The sequence below is a fragment of the Notolepis coatsorum genome, assembly GCF_963971535.1.
Source record: "Notolepis coatsorum genome assembly, chromosome: 5".
NCBI classification, from domain to species: Eukaryota; Metazoa; Chordata; class Actinopteri; order Aulopiformes; family Paralepididae; genus Notolepis; species Notolepis coatsorum.
This window is the reverse complement of record NC_140169.1, coordinates 112,940,631-112,965,611: the sequence shown is the minus strand read 5'-3', so window position 1 is coordinate 112,965,611 and position 24,981 is coordinate 112,940,631. Positions and strand designations below refer to the sequence as shown.

The 24,981-nt window shown below is 43.8% G+C and overlaps 2 protein-coding genes across 2 annotated transcripts in view; one reads left to right on the top strand and one right to left on the bottom strand.

Moving 5' to 3' along the window:
* Positions 1-20,921: 20,921 nt before the first annotated feature.
* Positions 20,922-23,792, bottom strand: arf6a (ADP-ribosylation factor 6a). Its single transcript, XM_084314731.1, has 2 exons — positions 23,659-23,792; positions 20,922-23,513 (listed from the first exon to the last, which is right to left on the bottom strand). The coding sequence occupies exon 2, from the start codon at positions 22,799-22,801 to the stop codon at positions 22,274-22,276; it is 528 nt and encodes a 175-aa protein (XP_084170857.1). The 5' UTR covers positions 22,802-23,513; positions 23,659-23,792; the 3' UTR covers positions 20,922-22,273.
* A 687-nt stretch (positions 23,793-24,479) lies between these two features.
* The window catches only part of prpf39 (PRP39 pre-mRNA processing factor 39 homolog (yeast)), a 28,470-nt gene continuing 27,968 nt past the window's right edge, over positions 24,480-24,981 (top strand). The window contains exon 1 of the mRNA XM_084314435.1: positions 24,480-24,608. Within this exon, the coding sequence (XP_084170561.1) occupies positions 24,596-24,608 (13 nt within the window). The 5' untranslated portion in view covers positions 24,480-24,595. The remainder of the gene's footprint in view (positions 24,609-24,981) is intronic.

Sequence of the window (24,981 nt, the reverse complement as noted above, 5' to 3'; positions counted from 1 at the left end):
GGTTATCCTAGAAGGACCCGTGATAGTGCGTGAGTAAGAGAAACTGAACCCAAGGACTAACGTCCATAGGTAGCGTGTTATAGTAGCAGTGTGTGCGGTATAAGTAGCATGCTACTAACGGCTATATTGACTCCAGTGAACACCGAGCGCGAGACGCTGAAGAGGACAGTGTGGTGTAGCCAGCCACGTTGCGCAACAGTATAACCGTGTAGCAGGTGGGCTGTTTGGGGACCCAGAGAGTAGCTTCAGTTTAAGGTAGGGCAAGTGTATGGCTGCGCGTCAACCCAGCGCCGGCTGTCAACAACCAGCATTCACCGGCGTTTCGACGTCTGCTCTGCTCCGGCGGTCGACAGCCCAGCACGGGAGTTCTTCCGTCCAGCAGAGGTCGCCATCACCCAGCACACGCTCTCAGCCAGCTACTGCCCCGCTGCTTCAACCCCGCTTGCTAGCGCCCGTGACGAGAGCGTTCGACGCCATCTTGCTACCTGGACGGTGGTGGCACGGCGAGGCCGCCATTTTGGTTGAGTACAATCGAGCGTCGATGCTCCGGATCTATTACACAGTACACAGTGTGGTGCGGCCTACGGGCGAAGCTAATGGTTGCTAACTACAGTTCATAGGCGTACCCCATAAACATTACATGCCGGCATTAGCATAGGACTTTTGTTCTGGTACAGTGGGCCCACCTTTTTCATTTCTTTTGAGTGTAATAACGTGTATGGCCATGCCTCTTAATTTCCCGTCTCGTTCAAACTGTTTCTTCCTGGGGTCGAAGGTATTATGGTATAAGTGCTATATATGTTATTATTCTAATTATTAGTAATTAGGAATAATGATAGTGTATGCCATTTGACTCATTGCCAGTAGTACTTGTCACTGCCCAGTATAAGTAATACTAAACGAACTAAGACGGGAATTGTTGTGTGTGCGTGTCCGTTATTGAGTCTAACCCTAACCCTTTTGATGCGGGTAATATTATTATTATTTGACCCTTTCTCCTTCCAGTCATTAAGGTCTCTAGTGGTCGTCGAGGGAGGGTACTGCTTGCGGGGGGAACGAATCTATTTAGGCATATCAGTCACTAGGTGTGGGAGGGCCCACGGAGGTATTCAGGGAAGTGAGAGCGAGTTGGGGAGTACTGCTGACCGCCCCGGAGAGGCGAGGAAGACCAGAGTACCAAACCAGGTTGGTAAATCCCGGGCCCCATTCACTCCCACTACCGGGTCCCAGTTTGACGCTCCAGGCCCAAAGACGAGGGTGCAGTCAGACGGAGCTCTACTGTGTCCAGCTACCTTGTGACTGCCAGCAACCGTTCCCACAAAGCAGGGATAATCCACCCTGCTACATATATCACATGTCAAAACTACTTTAATAAAAGAAGATTTCCGTTTTTCATTTCTACTCATTCATCCAAAACAAGACAGCAATTCTACTTCTGCATGCACTGGGAGAATTGAGCTCATAGCACAGATTTGGAGTTGATAGAATGGACATTGCTGTTCTTAGGAAATGTTGCACATGGTGGAAATAATGGAAATGAACATTTCTAACATTAACATTTAGTGTATGTTTAAAGTTGATACATTGAGGCATGGTAGAATTTCACTTTATATTACAGCAGTATCCGTTTTTAACATTACAATTAGTGTCTGACACTATAGACACATGTTAAAAGTCAAAGTCAACATTGTCATTTTCCAATTTGTGCAAGACATACAGAAAAATTCAATTACGTGCCCCCCTTCCCACGGTGTATATAGAAAGAGACAATAAACACAAATAGGACACAATATACAACACACAGGACTATGTACAATATAAACAGTGCCTACAATTAAATTAATTAATGAATTAAATAAGAGGTAAAAGAGAACTTAGTGTAAATATTCTTTAATTTGTGTCAACATTATAAAAATCCTATTGTATTCAACAAATTAATTATGATACACCACAATGTGCCCTTTCTATCTATTCTAAATCTATGGCCGCGCGATTCCATGGCTGCGCAGTGCAGACAATAATATATATATATATATAGAATCTACATACGAGGGGGAGGAGACTACATTGGGAGGGGGCGGGGAAAGGGCGAAATATCCTGTTTTTTCAAATCCCAATGTTGACAGCTATGATTTACAGTCCGTTCCTCTGTCTGGCTGCATCTATAACATCATAATCATGTTAGATGTGGGTGTTCCGGCAGAGTTAAAATGAAGAACAACCCGCTGATTAAAAAGAGTTTTGGGGCAAAGCAGCTTTATAGCGGCAGCCATGTTAGTTCCACAATCTTGCACCACAGCCGTTGCTAAGTAACCGTTAGTTCTGTGCCAGGACATCTTTAGCGTGTCAGTCAGTAACACCATGGTGATGTTATGGAGGACGATGTTATTTGCAGTCAACAGAGATCAGAGGAATCTTATTATTATAATCAATATAGCTCTGGAATAAGGCTATTTCCCAAAACACTAAATATCACTCACCGCAGCACATCGGTCATGACATCACAGTGAGAAATCTCCATATACTGCTGCTTGCTACCAGGCTTGGCTTGCTGGGATAAATGATAGGTGCACCCCAAAGTCAGCGTAGAATTTGAACCCTGGAACATACAGTGTGGAGAACTGCCCTGCAGCATCACAGAGACTTTCTAGGAACCATATTTGGTGAGCTGGTCACAGATCAGACTCTAAGCCTTATTGTGATAATGTGGAATGCATTACTCTGGCTATCGAGAAGCAGTGAGTGGATGAAAAGTTATTTCAAGTCAAGCTAGAAAAAAAAGCTTTGAAAACGCATGTCCGAGCACTGTGCACACACATGATGAGCACGCACGCACGCACGCACGCACGCACGCACGCACGCACGCACGCACGCACGCACGCACGCACGCACGCACACACACACACACACACACACACACACACACACACACACACACACACACACACACACACACACACACACACACACACACACACACACACACAATGGTGGTGATCTCATAGCAGCTCAACATGTTCCCTGGTCACAGTTCACTTACAGAAGAGCCAGTCTTACGTAATGATGAATGTGACTAACTATGGGTGGGAGGGACTGGTATGCATCCATCTTGTCATAATTTATCCCCATCCCAGCATGCTTGTGTGTCAGTGGTTTACAGACGCCTCTTCCCCATTAAATCTACTAAAGCATAATTCACACTCATTTAAATGATTTAAAAAAATACATATTTGGTAAACACTTTGGTTTGGTCACATCTATGGCATTGTATGACTGGGATGAGAGACAAGGCAGTCAAGTGTCTAGACGGTTTGGATGCACCCCTTGCCATCCACTGCGGAGTCTTTGTCAGTATCACCATGGAGATGAGAGCAAACAAAGGCAAGGTATTTCTGTAGTCGAGTGATTCCCATCTCTGATGCTCTGATTTCAGGCCTCAAGCCAGAAGCAGACCAGGGGGCTTTGGGGTGTCCTTAATGCTACAGCGAATAGCTAGTGCAATAAATACTATAACACAATACTATTAGGAGTCTGATACAAATACATACAGTATCTGTGTGTGTGTGTGTGTGTGTGTGTGTGTGTGTGTGTGTGTGTGTGTGTGTGTGTGTGTGTGTGTGTGTGTGTGTGTGTGTGTGTGTGTGTGTGTGCGTGCGTGCGTGCGTGCGTGCGTGCGTGCGTGCGTGCGTGCGTGCGTGCGTGCGTGTGTGTGTGTGTGTGTGTGTGTGTGTGTGTGTGTGTGTGTCTGGCTATGCTCCTTGCACTTGATGAGAGAGTTGTCTCCCGCGTAGGGCAGCCATGATGCAGCAGATGGCTCAGCATATTTCTATCCTCTATGGGCATTCTGACACAACAGGCCTCTCCTCTGCTCCCCACAGGGAGACCTAATTGTTTACACAAACAGGTTTGTCACTAAGCAGCCACTACTTTATACAGATGGCGTTTAAGACAATAGACAGACTGACTGACAGGCAGACAGACAGAAACACACACAGATACAGGCAGACAGGCAAACACACACACACACACACACACACACACACACACACACACACACACACACACACGCACACACACACACACACACACACACACACACACACACACACACACACACACACACACACTCCCACCCCCTCTACGACGAACGAGCTGGTCAAGATGAGAAGCACGTTCAGCCGCAGACTCATACCCCCCCGACACTCAACTAACCGCCTCGGACAGTCCTTCATACCAGCGGCCATCAGGCTCCACAACAGCGGGCAGGGACTGCTGCCAGACATCCAACTAGAACTAATAGGAAGCTAAAAAGGACAATAACACTGCCTTATGCATACTGCACCTTATGTGAATACTGTGATACTGTGAATACTGTATATTTCATTTCAGTTAGTTAGATAGTAAATTATAACACTACCTTATGCATACTGCACCTTATGTGATACTGTGAATACTGTATATTTCAGTTAGTTAGATAGTAAATTATATTGACTTATTTGTTTACACTGGTTGTGTTGTTTTTACTACCTGTACCCCCCCCCCCCCCCCCCTCCTCCCCACCCCCCATGCTGCTATGATGCCTGAATTTCCCCAAGGGGATCAATAAAGGAATATCTTATCTTATCTTACACACACACACACAGAGAGTTTTGAAAGAGTACTACATTTTGCAGACATCATTGCATAATAAAAATCTGGCTTGAATATAGAGCGAGAGCAGAAAGAGGATGAATGGGGTGTGAGGGGCAGAGCGGAGGGAAGCAGGAAGCAGCTTGGTGAAGGCCCTGATGGGCGATGTCATAGAAACAACCTTTGACCCAGAACACAGCAGACAGTAACCAAGCTACATTGCCGACTACATGACGGGACTTGCAAATGGGATCAGGATCAGGAAATCAGGGGGGAAAAAAGAATTCTGAGCAATGTGTTAGTACCGAAATATGAAATCAGAATTGTTGTATTTTTTAAATGGTAACAATACGGTTTGAAATGAACACATGAAAGGCCTAATTGTGGGACTGTGTGATATAGGTCAGCATAATTACCAGAGCCAACCCAGTAACTCTGAAATTCATATCCTAATAGTAACTCTGTCTATTCAGCTGGGAGGTTTTGCTACTTCCTGCACAGGGTGTAGACCAGAGTTCTTTAGTGTGTCCTTTGGTGCACTGGTTCTCAGAGTGAGGTCATTGTGGGAGTAATTCCAGCTAAATGGGTAATAGTTGAATTCCACTAATATTGTATTCACTAGAAGTTAGAGTCATATATTCTGTTGCATATTAATTTGGGGTCCTTCACAAGAAAAGGTTTGAGAACCACTGTTTTATTGGACTGAACAGAGGGGCTCAAGGAGCACCTGTGTGACCTGTTGCCTAAAATAACCTCTCAAGCCAATAGCCAGACATCTGCATACAGAACCACACACATACAGAAACACACACACACAGATAATATAAACACACATGCACTTGCACATGCGCACAGACACACCGCACATGCATGTCATACACACACACACACACACACACACACACACACACACACACACACACACACACACACACACACACACACACACACACACACACACACACACACACACACACACACACACACACACACACACACTCACGCACACACACACTGCACACACAACACAGACTCACGCACACAAACATGCAGCTGCTGGTCTGGGATTTGCTGACTGTTCAATGTAAAAGCAGATGGCTCTTCAGATGGTCGTTAAACAATGAATGGAAGGTGTGTGTGTGTGTGTGGGGATTTAAGGATTTATGTGTGTGTGTGTGTGTGTGTGTGTGTGTGTGTGTGTGTGTGTGTGTGTGTGTGTGTGTGTGTGTGTGTGTGTGTGTGTGTGTGTGTGTGTGTGTGTGTGTGTGTGTGTGTGTGTGTGTGTGTGTGTGTTAGGAGCAAAGAGTCTATAACATATAACATGCAGACGGACCACAGACGGTGCGACATTTAGAATAATTGGCTTCCTGTTAAGTCTGTCATTGCTCCACAGTATTAATAATTACTCAAAGAGTGAAGGAGAGGTGCCAGTCCAGCCCCAGTATGTCGTTATACTGTAGCATAATTGACCATCATACACCAGTTGGTAAAAGCTTACTTTCAGGGACACAAATATTGCAGATGCTGGGCACCTGTTTGATAGAGAATATATTTTGTGTGAGTCCCGTGGTTCAGACCCCTCAATTCTCCTTTCATCCCTTTTCACATGATGAAGTATTAGAGACTCTCCAATCCATAGATCCCAGGACCTCTAGTGGTGAGGATAATTTGCATTATTTTATTTTCTAAAACTGGCCTTTAATTGCAGAGCAATTGACACATACTTTTAATCTTTCTATCTCAACTGGAAGATGTCCTTGTGTCTGGAAATCTGCCCATGTGATCCTGTTGCATAAAGGTGGCGTTAATGCTCAATGGTCTCTAACTACCTCAAGACCCATACGCTCTGCATCTTCTGGCCGCCTCAGACCCACTCCTAACCGAGCTCCTGGGGGGTCATCAAAGCGAAGCAGGCTGTCCTCTCTGTCCTCGCTCCACAATTGTGGAACGAACTACCCACCACAGTCAGGACAGCTGCAACCCGGCGTCGACTTAAAACACACCTCTTCAAACAATATCTGAAATACAAAATAATAACAATAAAAACGAACCTTCTTACTGTCTTTTTACTATTATGTACCCTACTACTAAGCTACTTATAATACTACCTACCATATGTCTATAATACTATGCACTCAGAGTGTAACACTCAAGCTCGATATTATTATAATTTTTTTTTAATTATCTTTTCCCCCTTCTTTTTCCGTTTTTTCTCTCCTCCCAATGTTAGTCGTTATGCCAATTCCCAATCCCCTTCCTGGTCGTTGCGCACTCTACCCCCTACCGTCGGTCTGGGAGGGCGGAGACTATCACATGCTTCCTCCGACACATGTGTACCCAGCCCACCACTTCTTTTCACCTGGCTGCGCGGACTTTCACTGGGAGGTCACACTACCTCTTCTAGATCCTTCCCTTGCTGTGCAGGCGCCCCGACCGAACTGTAGGAGTCGCTGTTTACAACGACCAGGACCCACCATCGCCGGGTTTCCCACCCGCTAACACCGCCAATTGTGTTAGTATGGACGGTCGGCCAACCCGGAAGCACCACAGCTGGATTCGATCCCACTGTCTCTGTGGTGGTAGGCAGGCGCTTAGTCCGCTGCACTACCCGTGCCCCAAGCTCGATATATATATATTTTTTAATCCTCTTTTTCTCCGCATGATTTTTCTATTTTTCTCCCCATCGCGTTGTGGGGAATTGTGCCAATTCCCCCCCTCCCCTACCTGGTTGTTGTGCGCATGTTCCTCCTACTGGTCGGTACAAGGGAACCCTGAAGTCCACCACATGCTTCCTCCGACACATGTGGAGACAGCCAGTGGCTCTCTTCTCACCTGGCAGCGAGGACTCTCATTGGTGAAGCGTAACGCGTGGGAGGTCACGCTGCCTTCACCATTTCCTGCCTTTCACTGAGCAGGCGCCCAGACCTGACCTGTAGGCGTCGCTGTCCACAATGCCAGATTACCACCCACGACTTCCCTCCCCCATACCTCAGCCAAACGAGTTAGTATGACGACCGGCCCAAGCCGCAGGGCAATGCTGACTCCGGGAGTCGAGACCGTAGCCTCTTGCATTGGTGACGAGCGCAATCTCCGCTACGCCACCCGACCGCCCAGCAAGCTTGATATTATTTGACAAATAATGCCAATGACCCTTAGCTGCCAGAGATGTACCCTCCTGGTGACTTGTTGTTCACAATCTGTAAGTCGCTTTGGATAAAAGCGTCAGCTAAATGACTAAATGTAAATGTAAAAGTGGTGTTAGAGATGATTTAAATAATTACTGTCCTATCTCCAAGTTACCCAGCTTAGCGAAAGTCTTTAGTGAATAATACATTTACGTCTTTTCTCTCAAATCACTCTGTACTAAGCCCACACCAATCTGGGTTCAGAGCCAACCATAGCACATTATCTCTCACTAATGTGTTACTAATGACACAATATTGGCTTTAGACAAGAAGAAACACTGTGCTGCCCTCTATATTGATCTGTCAAAAGCTTTTATTTTTTATCTACTTTTTTTCTCCTCCATTTTTCTGTATTTTTCTCCCATCCCAATTTAGTCGTTATGCCAATTCCCCCCTCCCCTTCCTGGCCGTTGTGCGCATTTGCCCCCCACTTGCCGGTCTAGGGAGCCCTGAAGTCTATCACATGCGTCCTACGATACATGTGGAGACAGCCACCAGCCTCTTTTCCACCTGACAGCGAGGACTCTCACTTGGGAAGTGTAACGCGTGGGAGGATCACACTACCTTCCCCAGTTCCCTCCCTCGCTGTGCAGGTGCCTTGACCGACCTGTAGGAGTCACTGTTTACAACGACCAGGATACAACCCACCGGCTTCCCACCCGCTGACACTGCCAATTGTGTCAGTATGACGACCGGCCAAGCCGGAGGCACCGCTGACAGCCGGATTCGATACCAGTGTCTCTGCGGTGGTAGACAGACGCTTAGTCCGCTGTGCTACCCGGCCGCCCTGTCAAAAGCTTTTGATACAGTCGATCACCATTTACTTAAAAATATTTTTGCTACTATTGGTTTGGATAGTGATTGTCAAGATGATCTGTCAGGGTGTAAAGTTGGGTTATGCCCAATCTGGGCTATGCCCTTTTTATCAATAACTAAAGGTGTGCATCTTTGCTGAATGATTATCAAGCCCATCTGTATGCAGATGATACTGTTGTATATTTTATTGCTGACTCTGTACAACTGGCCATTGAGAACTTACAACTTTCCTTTATTTCCCCCCAAGGAGCTCTTATTAAACTTAAATTTGGCGGCACGGTGGTGTAGTGGTTAACACTGTCGCCTCACAGCTAGAAGGTCCTGGGTTCGATTCCCACTTGGGGACCAGGTTGCCGCATTGCTAGGTACCGAGTTGGGGTATCTCCCGGGCATTACTGTGTGGAGTTTGCATTTTCTCCCTGTGCTCGCAAGGGTGTCCCCTCCCAATAAGATAAACCCAATGGAAAAACATGCAGAACAGATCGATAACGCTGTCACTTCCCTGACGAAGACAGACAGGAGCACTTGGATTGGTCCCCGGGCGCGGCCCACGCTGCAGCCCATGTCTGCTCCCGGCTGCCCTTGGGGGGGAAGGATGACAGAATGGGAAAAGTGCACAGAGACATTTCATCGGCGACTCAGTGCATGTGTGTGTGTGTGTTCCTGTGGGTCGCCCATCTCGCATGTGTGTGTGTTAATCTGCATGATGATAGTAAAACTAAATTTATGCTGTTTTCTAGAGCCAGAAATATTGAATATGATGGTCTACCATAAGTGGTTCTAGCATCGAGAGAGTCACTGAATATAAATATCTTGGTGTGTGGCTTGATGATAAATGTACATTAAAATCTCATGTGGACAACCAAGTTGTGACAGGAAATTGGTTTCCTATACAGAAACAGAACCATCTTTCCTTTGATTAGTAGGAAGAGAATTGTCAAAGCAGTTTTCTTATCAGTCTTGGACTATGGTATGTAATTGTAAATGTAATTTATAGGCATGCTGTGGCATCAACCCTTAAATCCTTGGAATCTGTCTATCACTCTGCACTCAGATTCATCACTAATGATAGATATGATAGACACTCATCACTGTGTCCTTTATGAAAAAGTTAGTTGGTCCTCGCTGATGGAGAGGCACAACCAGCTCTGGTATGTGTTGTTTTTTCAGGCTCTTATTGGTAAGCTACCTCCTTATACTACATCATTATTGGTAAGCTACCTCCTTATACTACATCATTATTGGAATGGATTCTTGGAACGTATGGAATCCATTCTAGTGACTGGTTGGTCCATAACCCATTCTCCGCTATTCACGTGTTAAGGCGGGTTTCTCCGCCATGCGTTGTCTGCCAATAACTCCGTAAGGCGTTTTTTAGATCAATATTTCATATTTTCGTCATGGTATTCATATTTCACCCACGGAGTCTTGGGTGATGCTGTCTGATCCATTACAACTCTGCAACGCTTCAATACCGCCACCTGGTGGCCGATCGGCAAGTTGCCAAACCGGAAGTTGCCCAAACCGGAAGTGGTCCGTCCCCTATTTTCGTCCGGCCACTCGCTTATCGTCCCAGGGCTCAATACAGACACCGTCGATATGGATATTTGCCATAACTCAATAATCAACATGATTTGGACGTGTATTAGTAATATACAAACCGGAAATGGATCGCATCGATCAACATCCCATAATTGGGATCTGTTTGCTCCACTCTCATCGCCCAACGGTACGAGGAGACTGGGGTGAGTTTCAGCGTTTTTCTTTACCATTTTCGATACAAACTGCTCTGATCAATATATCACCCATACTACATAAATCATTTAACGTCGGTCATTGAATTATAAACGACCCCCCCCCCCCCCCCCCCCCCCCCCACAGATGACCAGTCATGACGTTTAGGACCATGTACAGTTTAAATTTTTAATATAACGTTGATCGGTATCAAACTGCATTTGATCATCTAATATATGCATTTATGCCTATATCTCACGTTCTATGAAATACTGCAGAAAACGATAAAAACATATTTATACTCTAGACGGTATTTTAGTATGAATGTGTGAATGAAAAAGTAAAACGTTCCTACATCCTGAACGATAGATAATTGATGTTGAATGGGCCATAGTAATGTCAATTTAGCAATACAATTAAAAAAGTTATAGCCCTGCAAAGAAGGTGAACATCTCCATAGACAAATAGCGCTGGCAGAGGATGGTTTAGGATGGATATAAGCCCGGCAGAGAATGGGTTAAGGTTCCCAGAGTTTGCGCTGTTATGATGCTCATATAGCTCATGGAATAAACTCCAACAGTCCTTAAAGCTTGAGATTCCCCCCTCTGTTGCGGAGTTTAAAACCTTGATCTCCAACCTTTGTCAATCAAGTTGTACGTGTTTGAATTGATTTGTTATCCTTGTTTTTTGTCTCATCTTGTTGTCTTATTGTTATGATTTTATATGGTGTGTATTTTTATATGCTTTTTTTGCTCATTGCTGTCTCGATGTGACTGTAAATGAGGGAAACCTCAGTTGCCTTTCGAGTTTAAATAAAGGTTTGAAATTAAATGAAATTAAATGCTGCCTCATTTATGAATTTGTATTCTGTTTTTGAACAATTTCAGCCTGGTTTCAGGGCTTTGCATAGCACTGAAACAGCACTTTTAAAAGTCACTAATGATCTTTTATTAAATGCTGACTCTGGTGACTGCTCAATTGTATTCCTTTTAGACCTCAGTGCAGCATTTGACACTGTCGATCATTTTATTTTAATTGAAAGGCTGAAAAACCTGGTTGGCATAAATGAGGTAGCTTTAGAGTGGCTTCGCTCATATCTAATGTACAGACGTTTCTCCAAGGTAATTGGGGAGGCCTCTTCATCACGGGCTCCTTTCAAGTGCGGAGTTACTCAAGGATCAATTCTGGGTGCCCTACTGTTGACCATATATATGTTGCCAATTGGCAACATTATTCGGAACCATGGCATCCAGTTCCACAGTTATGCTGACGACACACAGCTATATATCCCCTTAAAACCTGGTGTCGCAGGAAACGTATACCGTCTACTGGCTTGTCTCTCCGACATCAAGGAATGGATGTCACAGAATTTCCTGCAACTGAATGAAGCTAAATCTGGAATAATTATATTCTTCCCCCCAAATTCCACCCACCCCTTCCTTTCAGAACTTGGCACCTTAGCCTCTAATGTCTCACACTCAGCCCACAACGTGGGCGTATTCTTTGACCCAGACATATCCTTCAACACCCATCAAGTTACTAAAGTAGTCCAGTCCTGCTTCTACCAGATCAGGAACATCGCCAAAATAAAATCATTTTTGTCCTCTGCAGACCTTGAAACGGTCATACATGCTTTTATTTCTTCGCGATTAGATAACTCCCTCTATTCAGGCATCAACAAAAAAGCCATATCACATCTCCAGATGGTGCAGAACTCTGCGGCACGACTTCTCACCAACACAAGGAAACGTGACCATAATATAATACCCATCCTGGCTGCTTTACACTGGCTGCCTGTGAGCTGCAGAATTGATTTTAAGATTTGATTGATTACTTTTAAAGCCCTACATGGACTGGCCCCCGGCTACATTGTGGATTTGTTGGAACCCCATGTTCCGGAACGCTGCCTCAGATCCGCGGGTAAGGCCCTCCTGGTTCCTTATAAAACTAGCCTGCATGGTCACCCGGGGGGACCAGGCTTTTGCGGCCCGGGCACCCATGCTCTGGAACGCCTTTCCCTTGGATCTTAGGCTAGCAGAGTCAGTGTCCTCTTTTAAGTCACTTTTAAAGACACATCTGTTTTTTAAATGTTTTTCCTAATGTTATGGGTCTAGGTCAGCTCTGATTGCATAAGCTGTTTTATCAATCAGCCTACAAATCCAGTTTGAAAGGTTTTTTGTCTCTTTTTCTCTTGTTTTATTTTCTATTTGATTTTTTCGCCTTTCCTGATGTTCGCTGGTTGCTGCTTTTAACATGTCTGTAAAGCACTTTGTAACTTTGTTTGGAAAAGCGCTATACAAATATTCATTATCGTATCATATATTCAAATGCATTCATTCATTCATAATGGTGTTGCCATACTTCTGAACCATGTCCCAGAGGCTGTGTGAGGATTGTTGAGAGTCTTCTTTAAAATGACAAAGTGGAAGTTAAAGGAGAAACAATGACAAATAATGATAACTGATGTTGTTATCCCTCTGCCTTATGAAACCCAACAGTGAAAGCAAAGTCAGCATGTGAGGATTTGAGTGCCGCAATTATTTCCATTCCTCAATTTCACTTACAGAGTAGAATCCCTCTCAAAACCTCAATATGGTGACACGTCACTCATTTCATAATAATAACAACACTCAGCCCTGCCATCCTTCCCCAACAGAGGCCTTGCACGGACTGTTTGTTGTAGTTCTCTGTCTTCCAACATGACCGCCTGTAAAATAGCAAGCGTTGTTTTGTACACAGCAATGGAAGACATTCCGGTTGCTATGTGTTGATACATGAGAAATACTGTATTTCTCAACAACAACAAAAACATAATAATTTGGTGTCTCATTTGACTGGATCTCATAAACAAGTCACAGTAGAACAGTATATCATCCTTTCCAGTGTCTTTGCCATTGCACAGAAATTAGGCATTTTTGTTTTGAAAGTGGTTACCAATGGTTACAGGCAGCGAGCCAGCCACACAGGAAGAGAGAGAATCACATAAACATTCAGTGCAATGGCCTCCATTATTTTATTTAGGCCGTCAGATTAGTTGCTTGGTCCAGAGATTGACTATCTCCTACTGTGAATGAGAGGGCTATAATCACAATACGCCCATCTGTCAGAGTGGGCCGCCATGTGTCACGCAGGATGAGTGCGTACTGTAGGCCTATGTCACTTCCTGTCACACTGGGGAGCTTAATGTAGTGACTAATCTAGTCTCATGAGTGTCTTGATATCATATAGATTTGGCTAACTTGTTACAGAATCCTGTTTTGCTTCAAAACTGTTTTCTGTTTGCCAGAAAACTAAAAATATGTAGTGTCTCCACCTGCTGTTATGTGTAAAAAGACACAATGTAACTTAAACCTGTCTTTGCAGAGTAGGATGAGGAGGAGGAGGAGGAGGAATGGGTGCGTTTTCAATGTAAGTGAACAGCCTCCATGTATTCAGTGTGGCAGCTTGCATCATTTCCTGCAGCACAGGGGCCACAGCAGCACACATCCCTCCCACGGCACGACTCCTCTTCCAGACGCGCACGCACGCACACACACACACACACACACACACACACACACACACACACACACACACACACACACACACACACACACACACACACACACACGCACACACACACACACACACACACACACACACACAGGCTCCCTTTTAATTGTTAGCACATTCACAAAGGCAGAGGGAAATGCTTGTGTGTGTGTGTGTGACAGTTTCTAAAGAGCTTCTAAGTGCCTGGAGGACTCAGTGACACTCTGCATGGAGCTTTTACAAGGCATCCGTCCATGACAACCCACACTTTTTAAGGAGTAGAAGAACCCTGGCCTATACGTCCAGTCAGACTTAAAGATCCTGTCTGGGTGTCTGAAAGTGGGTGTTGATGAGACAGGAAACGGGGTGGTGGTGGTATAGAAGGTCATTGATGACCAGATCTCATGGGAGAATCTCCAAGGTCTTGTATACAGAGTAAGCAAGTGCCAACCAAAGTATAGGGTACTATTAACACACACACGTAGGCTTTTCAACTTCGAAGATCATGGCAGCTTTCCTGCATTTGATCTTGAATAATTGCTCCCGATAAATAATAGGTATTTGATGACACATAACAGAAACGACTGAACATAATTGTGTGGCGCAGAGGAGCAAAATAAACATGATGTAATCCAATTTGCAGCTTACAGTTTCGATGTCACGCACGTCAACACCGATGGGATGTTTACAGTCAGGCATCTATAAAGGAAAGTCTGTTGGGTCCTCGGTGTAGGTGGTCCACTTAACTTTCCCTGATCTCTTCAGTGTAGTTTACACTCCACAGATACCAACCATACATATATTACACCTCACGCACGCACGCACGCACACACACACACACACACACACACACACACACACACACACACACACACACACACACACACACACACACACACACGCATATACAAACCATAGTGGGAACAAATAGAAACTCATTGGAAACACACACAAAATATGTGCTTGATCAAAATGCGTGGCAAGATCCCTCAAAAACGAAACTGTGTTCAGCGGTAAAGCGTTCTCACTGTGCTTTTGTTTGACTTCTGACTGAGACCAATACGTGAACATGCCATCCCACAACCCTAAAGAAACAATTGTAGGTGAACCCAACTGATACAACTATAGAGAGATAAGAAAGATCATCTTTCAAAACACAAAGTTTGTATATTAAACAACATTCCGCAGACAAGGCGTATCAGGTGGCCTAACGGTTGCCACATGAATATGGGTGTATGTGTGCATGCATTTTTTTGCACGTCTTCATGTGTGTGTGTGTGCCTGTGTGCATCTGTTCATGTGTGTCTCTGAGTTCCAGAAGAAGAAAAAAAGCGCTAATGAGGCGAATTGAGTTAATCAAGTATATGTTTGTGTGCGGCTGTTTATTTCTATGCACACATACATCCGTGTTTGTAGCAACTCGGCCCACAGCTGTGCCTGGCAGTAAATACACCTAATGCACATCATTAGCACATCAGTTTACTACCAAGCCAACACAGTACATCCAGTATGTTTTGGGAGTTACTGGAGCTGCTCTCTAACACAGTTCATATTGAGAACCTGCGTGTGTCACATAGTACGAGCCCTTTCAAACAGGACTGTGCAAGCAGTGAGCACAGATTTCAATACTCAATCTATTGCCTTCACTGTCTACAACTGCCTTACACTGTAATCATAACTACCTACATCAACCTAACTATAGTCTACACATATGACACTGTATGATAGCTATGTATATTAATCTATATCTGTATGAATATATCTGCATATACTCCTGTTTAAATACCTGTATACATACCCACTCTGTGCACTGTACTGTCTATACTATATATATACACTATACAATATATATATATATATATATATATATATATATATATCCCATACAGGGGTGTAAAGTACTTGAGTAATTGTACTTTGTTACAATACTTACTGTTTTTGGGGATTTGTACTTTACTCAACTATTATTGGGTTTGTATACTTGTACTTTTACTATTACATTTCAGAGAAAAAAAACATACTTTTTACTCCTTACATTTAAAATGCAGACCTACAAAGTACAAAGTACAAATCTTGCAGGTCCAACTATTTTAATTAGTATATTTGTTTCTCTGGCAGAACTACCATTAACGTTATTAATCCTGCGGCCGCACTTTATTTAACAGCCAATCAAATCCCCATCAATGGAAAATGAACCCGCCCATACCCATGCTGATTGGTCCTTGTGCAAGACTAGAAAGCGTGGATCTTTGATTAAACACCTGCTATCAGAAGAATAGACAGTCAGAAAAAAAGTTTTTACTTTTACTTTTTAGTACTTAAGTACATTTAAAAGTAGAAACTTTTTGACTTTTACTCAAGTGTGTTTTTAAGCCAGATACTCTGACTTTTACTTGAGTACGATTTAGAGACGGTACCCATACTTTCCCTTAAGTATCATTTCTGGGTACTTTTTATACCCCATACCTACTCTTAGTTATACTACTGGCCAGTATGGCCTATTACCATAGCATAACACACTGTACATAATAATACTATACATATATATCTAATTACCACATTTACTCAGTAGCTACGTTATACAGTATATATTCCATTTAATCACTTGTTACACTGTATATTGCAATGCACTTTACTGTTACCTTGCACTCTAGAAGCCAACTTATATTCATTGTACTGTACTGCACAAAATGTTTATCTAATCTAATCGTGCCTTAAAAAGGCAGAATCTATAATTCCCTCAAACAGCGACCTCTGGGCAAAATAACCCCTCTGACGAGTTTAGTAACTTTAAAATTTCTCCAGACCTCTCTTATAGTCTAAGGTGTGGCCAGCAGTAGCAACCCCTCCTCTATACCCACTCAACTCCAGTCCATACACATCAGACCAAAACTAAAACATTTAAATATGCAATACCAAGAGGGGTTCTTTTGCCTATTCATTTCTAAATCATTAATGATCCTAGCAACACCACCCGTGTTTATGGTGTCAATAGTCCTGTTTTGTTGAGAGGGGAACTGATGAGATTAAAAGCTGAGGAACGCCTGAGTAAACAAATTACAGGGGAAGGCAACAAGCTCCATTAAAGGGAATTGTTTGAATCCACCCCCAGTACAATAGACCAGTCCACCCCCATCCCCACCCTGCGCAACACAATGGAACAGCTCAGGGCTTTAAAGCCTGCCAGCAAAATGAAGCAGGTCTGATGAGCCACACATTTAAATCAAACTCAATGTGATTCCACTGTAACTTTCACTGGTAAATTGGTCACAGGAAATACATCTGAGACATAACAGTCAGCGTGTTATGAGAGTTTCTGAGAATGCCGAACAAAAGGGCAATATTCCCCTCTGAATGCAAGACGTATCTGATAGCCTATATCAGACCTGGGCATTGTATCCGGCCCGCGGGATGATTCTGACCGGCCCGCGAAAGATTACATGATAATAAAAAATAAATAAAAATAAAAATAAAAAAATATATATATATTTTTTTTTTTACTTTTTTCTTTTCATGTCAACGTTCACACGCACAATATACGCTTAGGAGACATGCTCAGAAGATGTTGGTTCTCTTTGGATCCACCTACATTATGTGAACAGACATTCTCAGTCATGACGTTTACCAAGTCCAGGTACAGATCCTCTCTCACTGATGAACATCTGGCAGCTGTGCTTCACATCTCCACCTCAGACATGCAACCTGACTTTGATGGACTTGTTAAAGCTCAACAGAGACTGGATTTCTCACACTGAATGAAAAAAAAGAACTGAAGAACACCAAAATGTGGAAATATAACAAGTGAAATGGGACACTTGATATTTTTTTTTCTTTTTTTTGCACAGTTCTGAAAACATTAAATGTATAATATAGGCATGTAAAGTAAAAAAGGCTACAAAACTGGGACACTTTTCTTTACACAGTTCAGTGACATGTCTTGTTTATTTTTGCTATAAGATAATGTGATGTCTTTAGAAAGCTAAGAAAATCCTTGTTTCAATAGTATATGAAACTCAACATTTTGGAAATAAATTCTATTTGAATAAATGATATTTTTGAAAGCTAACCTCACCTTTTAATTGCCAAATAATAACATACACTCTTACCAGGGGTCAAAACAATGCCATTTACTGCTTTTTATATAGAAATAAAATGTATATTATGCATAATTGAGTTTGGAATTTTGGCCCGGCCCCCCAACATATTTTCAGTTGCTCATTCGGCCCCCTGGGAAAAATAATTGCCCACCCCTGGCCTATATGATATCAGCAAGATCAAAGGGTAAATGCAGGAATGAGTGTGTTTGTATGTACCGTTTCAGTACAAAATTACCACAGGCTTTCAAGTCAGAGTAGAGCAATGTTGATTGAATTCTGCCACTCACGACTGTCCACTACTACTACTTTATTACTTTGTTCTATTATTATTACTACCTATCCTATCTGTACCCCCCCCCCCCCCATGACACTTGAATTTCTACCAGGGGGTTAATAAAGGAGCACTTGACTTGAATAATCAATAACTCCTCTGAAACAACTTTCAAAATATCTTGTCTTGTTTTTAATCAACTAACATAAATATTCAGCATACCTTACATTCCAAGGATTTTTTTTTATATGCTTTGGCAACAACCAGTAACTTTTGATACCAAGGATTTCAGAAGAGTTTAGGGACCCATTTCAACCTTCCTGTGACCCAGCATGGTCCCCATCCACTGCCCGTTTAACACATGACCACAGGTGAGGCTGACAGCAGTCGACTCTGGTGTGTGCTGTGCATCTGCTACTGAAGCACAGGGACAGCTGTACGCAAGGCCTCTGACACGTGTCTAACTCATCACCTCCCCGTTGCGCCAACATCAATGGCGTTGTCTCAATACTCTGCATTCTCTACTCGTTCACTTTCTTCGCTCACTTCTGATAACAAGGGGGAGGTGCCGGGCCGGTAGATTTCCTCTGGGCGCGTCCCCTTCCCATTCTCTCCTACCTGGAGCAGTAGTGCACATAAGGAAATGAAGCTGCAATTGAAAACAATTGAGATCCAGTCCATGAGGCTTCATAGTTTGCATGCAAGGCAAATAAGACTCATTACTTTTTAACGCTCGCCACAAAATGAGGGCATGGTAATTTGTATGACGAGTGAGGCCTAAGTTTAAACCATTGCTAAGGTATGTAGGACTGTTTGAATTGATAACGAGCCTGCCGCATTTAATCTTGGCTACCTCAGTTTCACTACCTGTCCTTCATACTGCACTGAGTCACATGAATGGTGCCGCTTGCAGTGCGGCGACAGGTCAAACTCCAAATCAACAGTGGCAGAGCAAACACCACATGAGCCAACAGGGCCATTTCCCCCCCAGCGAGATAGGGAGGGCGGGCCCATTCCACCACCACACTGACCAGAGAGATAGGGAGAGCAGCATTCCTTCACATAAAAGTCATGGCTTGTTAATGTTACTATTTTGAACACTGACATAGTAACTAATATTCACCAATATCTTTGATCAAAGAGGATGTTTTTTAAACAATATATATATGACCAGCAATATACTAATCTATGAATGAGAGCAAATGAGGATCCTGACACTGGGTGATTGTCAAACAATTACTATGACAACCATTTTCTCCCTTGAGCATTTCCTGATATTTCACATGGTGATGTCACTGCATACCCACATTTCACTTCTCTTTCCTTCCGAGCTGTAGAATGTGGAGTGAAACGTCCCCAGACGCTGATCTGAAGGACAAACTTGCGTTTTCCTTTCTCATGGCTTGCAAAGGGTAAGTTGATCCGATATCTGTGCCTACGGGGCAACTTGTATACCCAGGGCAGGCTGCCAGGGCTAGTCTTTTGTGAGCCTGTCACCCTAACCCTACTGGTCACACAAGCATGACATCACTCTCACATCCCGAGCCAAACAAGTTATCTCGCACCCAAATTCACTGCACATGCCAACAGATTTGCAATTAAATTGTAGTGTTTTGTGGTAACATTGTTGCAAACAGCAGTTTATGTCTATCAGGGTAAATACTAGTTATCATCAAATCAGACCCGGCCCAAGCCTTTATGGAGCCCTAAGCATCATTTGATTTGGGGGTATTCCGCCACCGCCAATACTATTGACTATTGTCAATACTTGGATCATTCGTACACCTACAGCTTGTTTTGTATTTTCTTGTGAGCCTCGTTTTGCTTGTATCCTGGCTGTGGTCTTTTACTTTGTAAAGCTGTATAATTGTATTGATTTTTGTCTAATAATAAAAAATAATATATTGGCTAGCCAACCCGTTTTTGTATGATTACCATTGAAATAATATATAAGAAAAAAAAGAAACATTTCAATCTCTCTTGTGGGGTCCTTCAATCGGGGGGGGGGGGCTCAAGGCCAGTCCTGCATCAAATAAATCTTGTCCTGCATCAAATAAATCTTGAGCGTGTAAAATGTTCAAGGAACGTTTCCTTTTTACACAAGAATATTTTAAACATTTTACTGTTGTGGGAAAAAATTTGTAAAGTGTACAGTACATGGGTGTATACTTATAAGAGAATAAACCCTTCCATGAACAGTCCCATACAGACATTTGAAGGTATTCGAGATTACCCATCCCATCTATAACTTACTATGGATTGTTCCACTTTACCCTGTCAAAAAGGTTTTGATTGTACAATACATTATATGAGAACCATGGCCAGGCTTTACTTAACTTTCCTTTGCTTAAACAGATCTAGGTGACACACTAAAACCTCAGGCAAAAGTAGGCGTATACCTGCCAATCACAACCTCGAAACCAGAGATGTCATAATTTATTCACAGCCTATGACTCACACGTACGTAGAAGAGCAGAGGAAACAGGCTTAAACAGAATTCACAGTTGATTCTAAAAGGGTTCTCTTTCGACCATTTTATCGCCCAAAAAAAAAAATCTCACTTCCTCTTTAACTCGCTGTAGTACTTATTAGGTCGAGTTGTCTCCCGACGAGCACCGGTGGCTATGAACGCTTAATGAAAAAGCCCCCCTCTCCGTATTGATCTGGATATATCTTTTTATTATTTCATCAGCATAGCAAAAAAAGAACAAATAAAAACAAATGATTTTCTTTTCTCTCTTTTTTTAACACAAAGTAGATTTGCCGGTCTGCATGACGTTAGCTGTACAAGCAGAGGATGGACAAAAAAACAAAAAAAGAAAGCAAGGAAGGTCTGTCAGTTACTGAAGCACCATGAGAGTGGTGGGGGTTGGGGCTTTGGTAAACACTTGTTAGGGTCCAAAAGTCAGTTGGAAAGTGTAAAGTGTGCACTTAAGTCAAAGAGCCCAGCCCAGGCCCTCTTGTTTCCTCACCACCTTGTTGGTAAGCCCCTTGTCATAGTGCAAACTCAGCAGCGAGGACCATCTCTGCCATACTAACTGCCGTGTCTGTTGTGAGCACCTGTAACTGGAGGTCTTCCAAAAAGGCAGCTGAAACTACAAATACTCAACTGTGATGGAAGCTCTTGGAGGGGGGGGGGAAATAAACAGAGGCGATAAGACTAGTAGTAGAAGACTCTGATCCTGAAACAAAACAAAAATATATCCATATCACAGTGTCCGTATATCCAGAATCCACGTGTCTCTCTCTCTCCGTCTCTCCCTCCGGAAAACCTCCCCAAGAAAACATCATGGATGGAATCACTGTACTTGAAGTAGGTACCAACACGGTTCCACGATCATCTCCGCATTTTGGGTACAATCAACAATGAAAACAGTACTTCTGTGAGGTCCCAACATGTCCATAATACACATTCTTAAAACCCACTGTGGCAGTTATGAACCATGAAAGATGATATGCTGATGTAGGCCATAGTTTCCGGTACAGACATGAACAAAGTTGTGTCCTAAAAAGAGGCCCCTGGACTTTCCCACCCGTTGAATTCAAACTTGGGTAATGATTTGAGAATACTATGTGAAAAAAAACTGAATGAGGGGCAGTTTCGGTATTGACTGCCAAAAATATAAACGCAAGCCCTAACCCACAGTCCCCTAAAAGAAATTATACAAGAAAAGAGGAAAAAGACAACAGAATCTGTATTAAGAGCTCAACATATGTTATGAAGTATTCACAGTATTGATTATACAGAATGTGAGTGGAATACTAGAGCCAAAGCAAACAAAAAGAAAGCCTGACAAAGCAGTTGTCTCGTTTCAAAAGAAAATCTGGGTTATAGGGAAATCATTATCAAAAAGGAAAAAAGGGAATATAATCACACTTCTCTTAGATATATACTCATTAGAGAAGTCATGTTATTGATTTTAATTGCTTGAGCTTGCTGTTTTTCCCTCTCTCTCTCTCTGGTGTTTGTAGCCTACAAAATAGTCCAGGCAGACGTCGGTGGCGAAACATTAAGATTTGTAATTTGAGGTAAGCCAAGTCAGGCCCTCAAATAGTCCATCTCCTGTTGTCGCACACGAGGGCTGAACGTACCAATTCCTATCCCTGATCCGCGTCAGGCCCAGCTTCTCCTGGATCTCGTGGGGTTTCATGGCGTCCGGGAGGTCCTGCTTGTTGGCGAAGATGAGGATGATGGCGTCCCTCATCTCCCGGTCGTTGATGATCCGGTGGAGCTCCTGTCTGGCCTCGTCTATCCTGTCCCTGTCCGCACAGTCCACCACGAAGATGAGGCCCTGTGTGCCCGTGTAATAGTGCCTCCACAGCGGCCGGATCTTGTCCTGTCCGCCCACGTCCCACACGTTGAACTTCACATTCTTGTAGGTGACGGTCTCCACGTTGAAGCCCACCGTGGGGATGGTGGTGACCGACTGGCCGAGCTTCAGCTTGTAAAGGATGGTGGTCTTGCCGGCGGAATCAAGTCCAAGCATGAGTATTCTCATTTCCTTGTTGCCAAATATCTTTGAGAGCATTTTCCCCATCTTGTTGGCTGTGCATAAAGACTCAGGTCTTTTGTAGAAAATTACAACTTCTCACGTTAAAAGAGAGTACAGTTATATTCAATACAGCTGATCAGTCTGTCTGCTGCTGCCCCCACACATCCACGTGATAGTAGGCTGACACAACTGTCAATATTTTAAAAGCCAGCACTCTCACAAGTTGAACAGCTGCTGCACACAGTGGAACGATCAATTTGCAGGCTTAGAAATGTACAGTTGAAAAACTGACCTGTCCTGAGCAGGTGATTTGCGAGACAACAGTCAACAGGAATTAGGTACACAGAAGAGGGTGGGGAAATACTTCCATAATCCACCGCGTTCAGATCTTAAAAAACTATAGCCCTTGAGCCCTGATTCCCGTCAAAATCCACATATCGGATCCCAGTTTTGTGACAAATCCCAACGCGTTCATTGGACTTCGGTGAAGAGGAGATTTCAAAAGGACGAACTATGATTGCGCTTTTCAAATTAGGCCCCTGTTCAAGCCCGTAGTTCCGACTTCCTCCTTGCCTGCCGGGTGTCCACACTTGCCCTTTGCCAATTCCCAATCGATGATTTCAGACGCACCGTAGGTCTCTTGGATTCATTGTTATGGCGACAAAAATGAGATCACTCCCGCCAGTGTATCTGCACCGGGACATCCAGTGGTAGAGCGTCCAAAAGGTCATTGATTCATCCGACTTTCAGCTCTTCCCTGTAACACAAGAGCGGTTCGGAAAAGGGAGGGGTGTCAGTAGCACAACTTTAGATCGTCGCGCACAGTCCTGGGGTGAAAATGGCTCCGAAAAACGGAATTCTGCTACAAAACACGCTAGGCGGGATAATGATGTGATAGATACCTGTGACTGCGGCAGCCCCCGGTCCCCAGGTTAGTTCTCCCCGCTCTCTCTCGCCTCTCTCTCTCTCTCTCTCTCTCTCTCCCTGGCTCTCTCTCCCCAGCCGTTCAGTCACAGCGGCGGGCGGCGGTGCTGTGTTACCGGAAGAAGTGCGGACCTACATCACCCGCCACTTCCTCTCCGCGGCGCGTGCACTCCAATAGGGGATATCTGCAGAGCCGCAAGCCCAACGTCTGGGCGGGGCTTCGGGGCTTGTACTAGGTTTGAGGCGGGACTTCGGGCCTTGTACTCGGTTTTACTGACGTTGGGCTTGCGGCTCTGCAGATATACCCTACTCCGTGCACTACGCCATTTGGCATGCGCGCGCTGCAGAGCGTTGAAATGGACGCCACTTGGGCTTCCGATGTGTTATAATTATAATCGCTTCAAAGTCACAACATATAACATTTGCATAATGGTTTAAATGTAATAAAATTAGAGATCATTTGGTTTGATTTCAACGCGTTTGCCTACATTATATAAATGTGTTCTCCTTCACTCGGAGTGAGTGGCACCTTTCCTGTGACTGGCTGTAATTAGGCTGTGAACTCCCCCCCCCTAAAATTCTCGAAAAGCAGTTTATTCTAAAATAACCCTGGGATTTTCTATAGACCCCCCCCCCCCCCCCCCCGCTCTCTCCTATGAGCTAAAAATACCGGAAGTATTGCGCTAGTCTCTATCGGGGCGCCGCCCCCCCCGCACTCTCCTTTGAGCTCAAAACACCGGAAGTGTTGCGGTAGTCTCTATCGGGGCCCCGCCCCCCCGCACGCGCACTGTGTGTCTGCCCTTCTCGCTGAAAAGCCTCCTCGAAGTTGTGGAGAATGAGTTACAGCCGCGGCGGCACAGCTACTAGTTAGATAAAGTAACGGAGATTGCCACATCATAGTTTGAGCTAAATTTCATGGAAGATACTGGTAAGATTCTTAAACAATTCCCCCTCATTCAATGTTTGGTGTAGTATATTACATTGTGTTGTAATTCCATTGCAAACAATCGGCGAGATGCTTAACGTTAGCAGGGAAGCTAACGTATGCTAGCTAACGTGGAGATGGGATCGAGTTGCTGCCAGTGCTAACATTAGCTGACTGCGTGTGTGGAACCAAGCAGTGCATGGGAACTTGTGTTATCCCAAGTATACGTTTTACATTATAGAACAAATGTAACATTTTAGATAACTTTATTGTTAAAATGTCAAAACGCAGACGTTACCCACTCAGCAAATTAACGTCATTCCCGACCTAATGTCAACTAGGCCCAGAAGAAGCTATGTTTGACTATTGCTGAAAT

Bases quoted from the DNA above. Each gene is read 5' to 3' on its own strand.
- arf6a (XM_084314731.1), bottom strand. From the start codon at position 22,801: ATGGGGAAAATGCTCTCAAAGATATTTGGCAACAAGGAAATGAGAATA.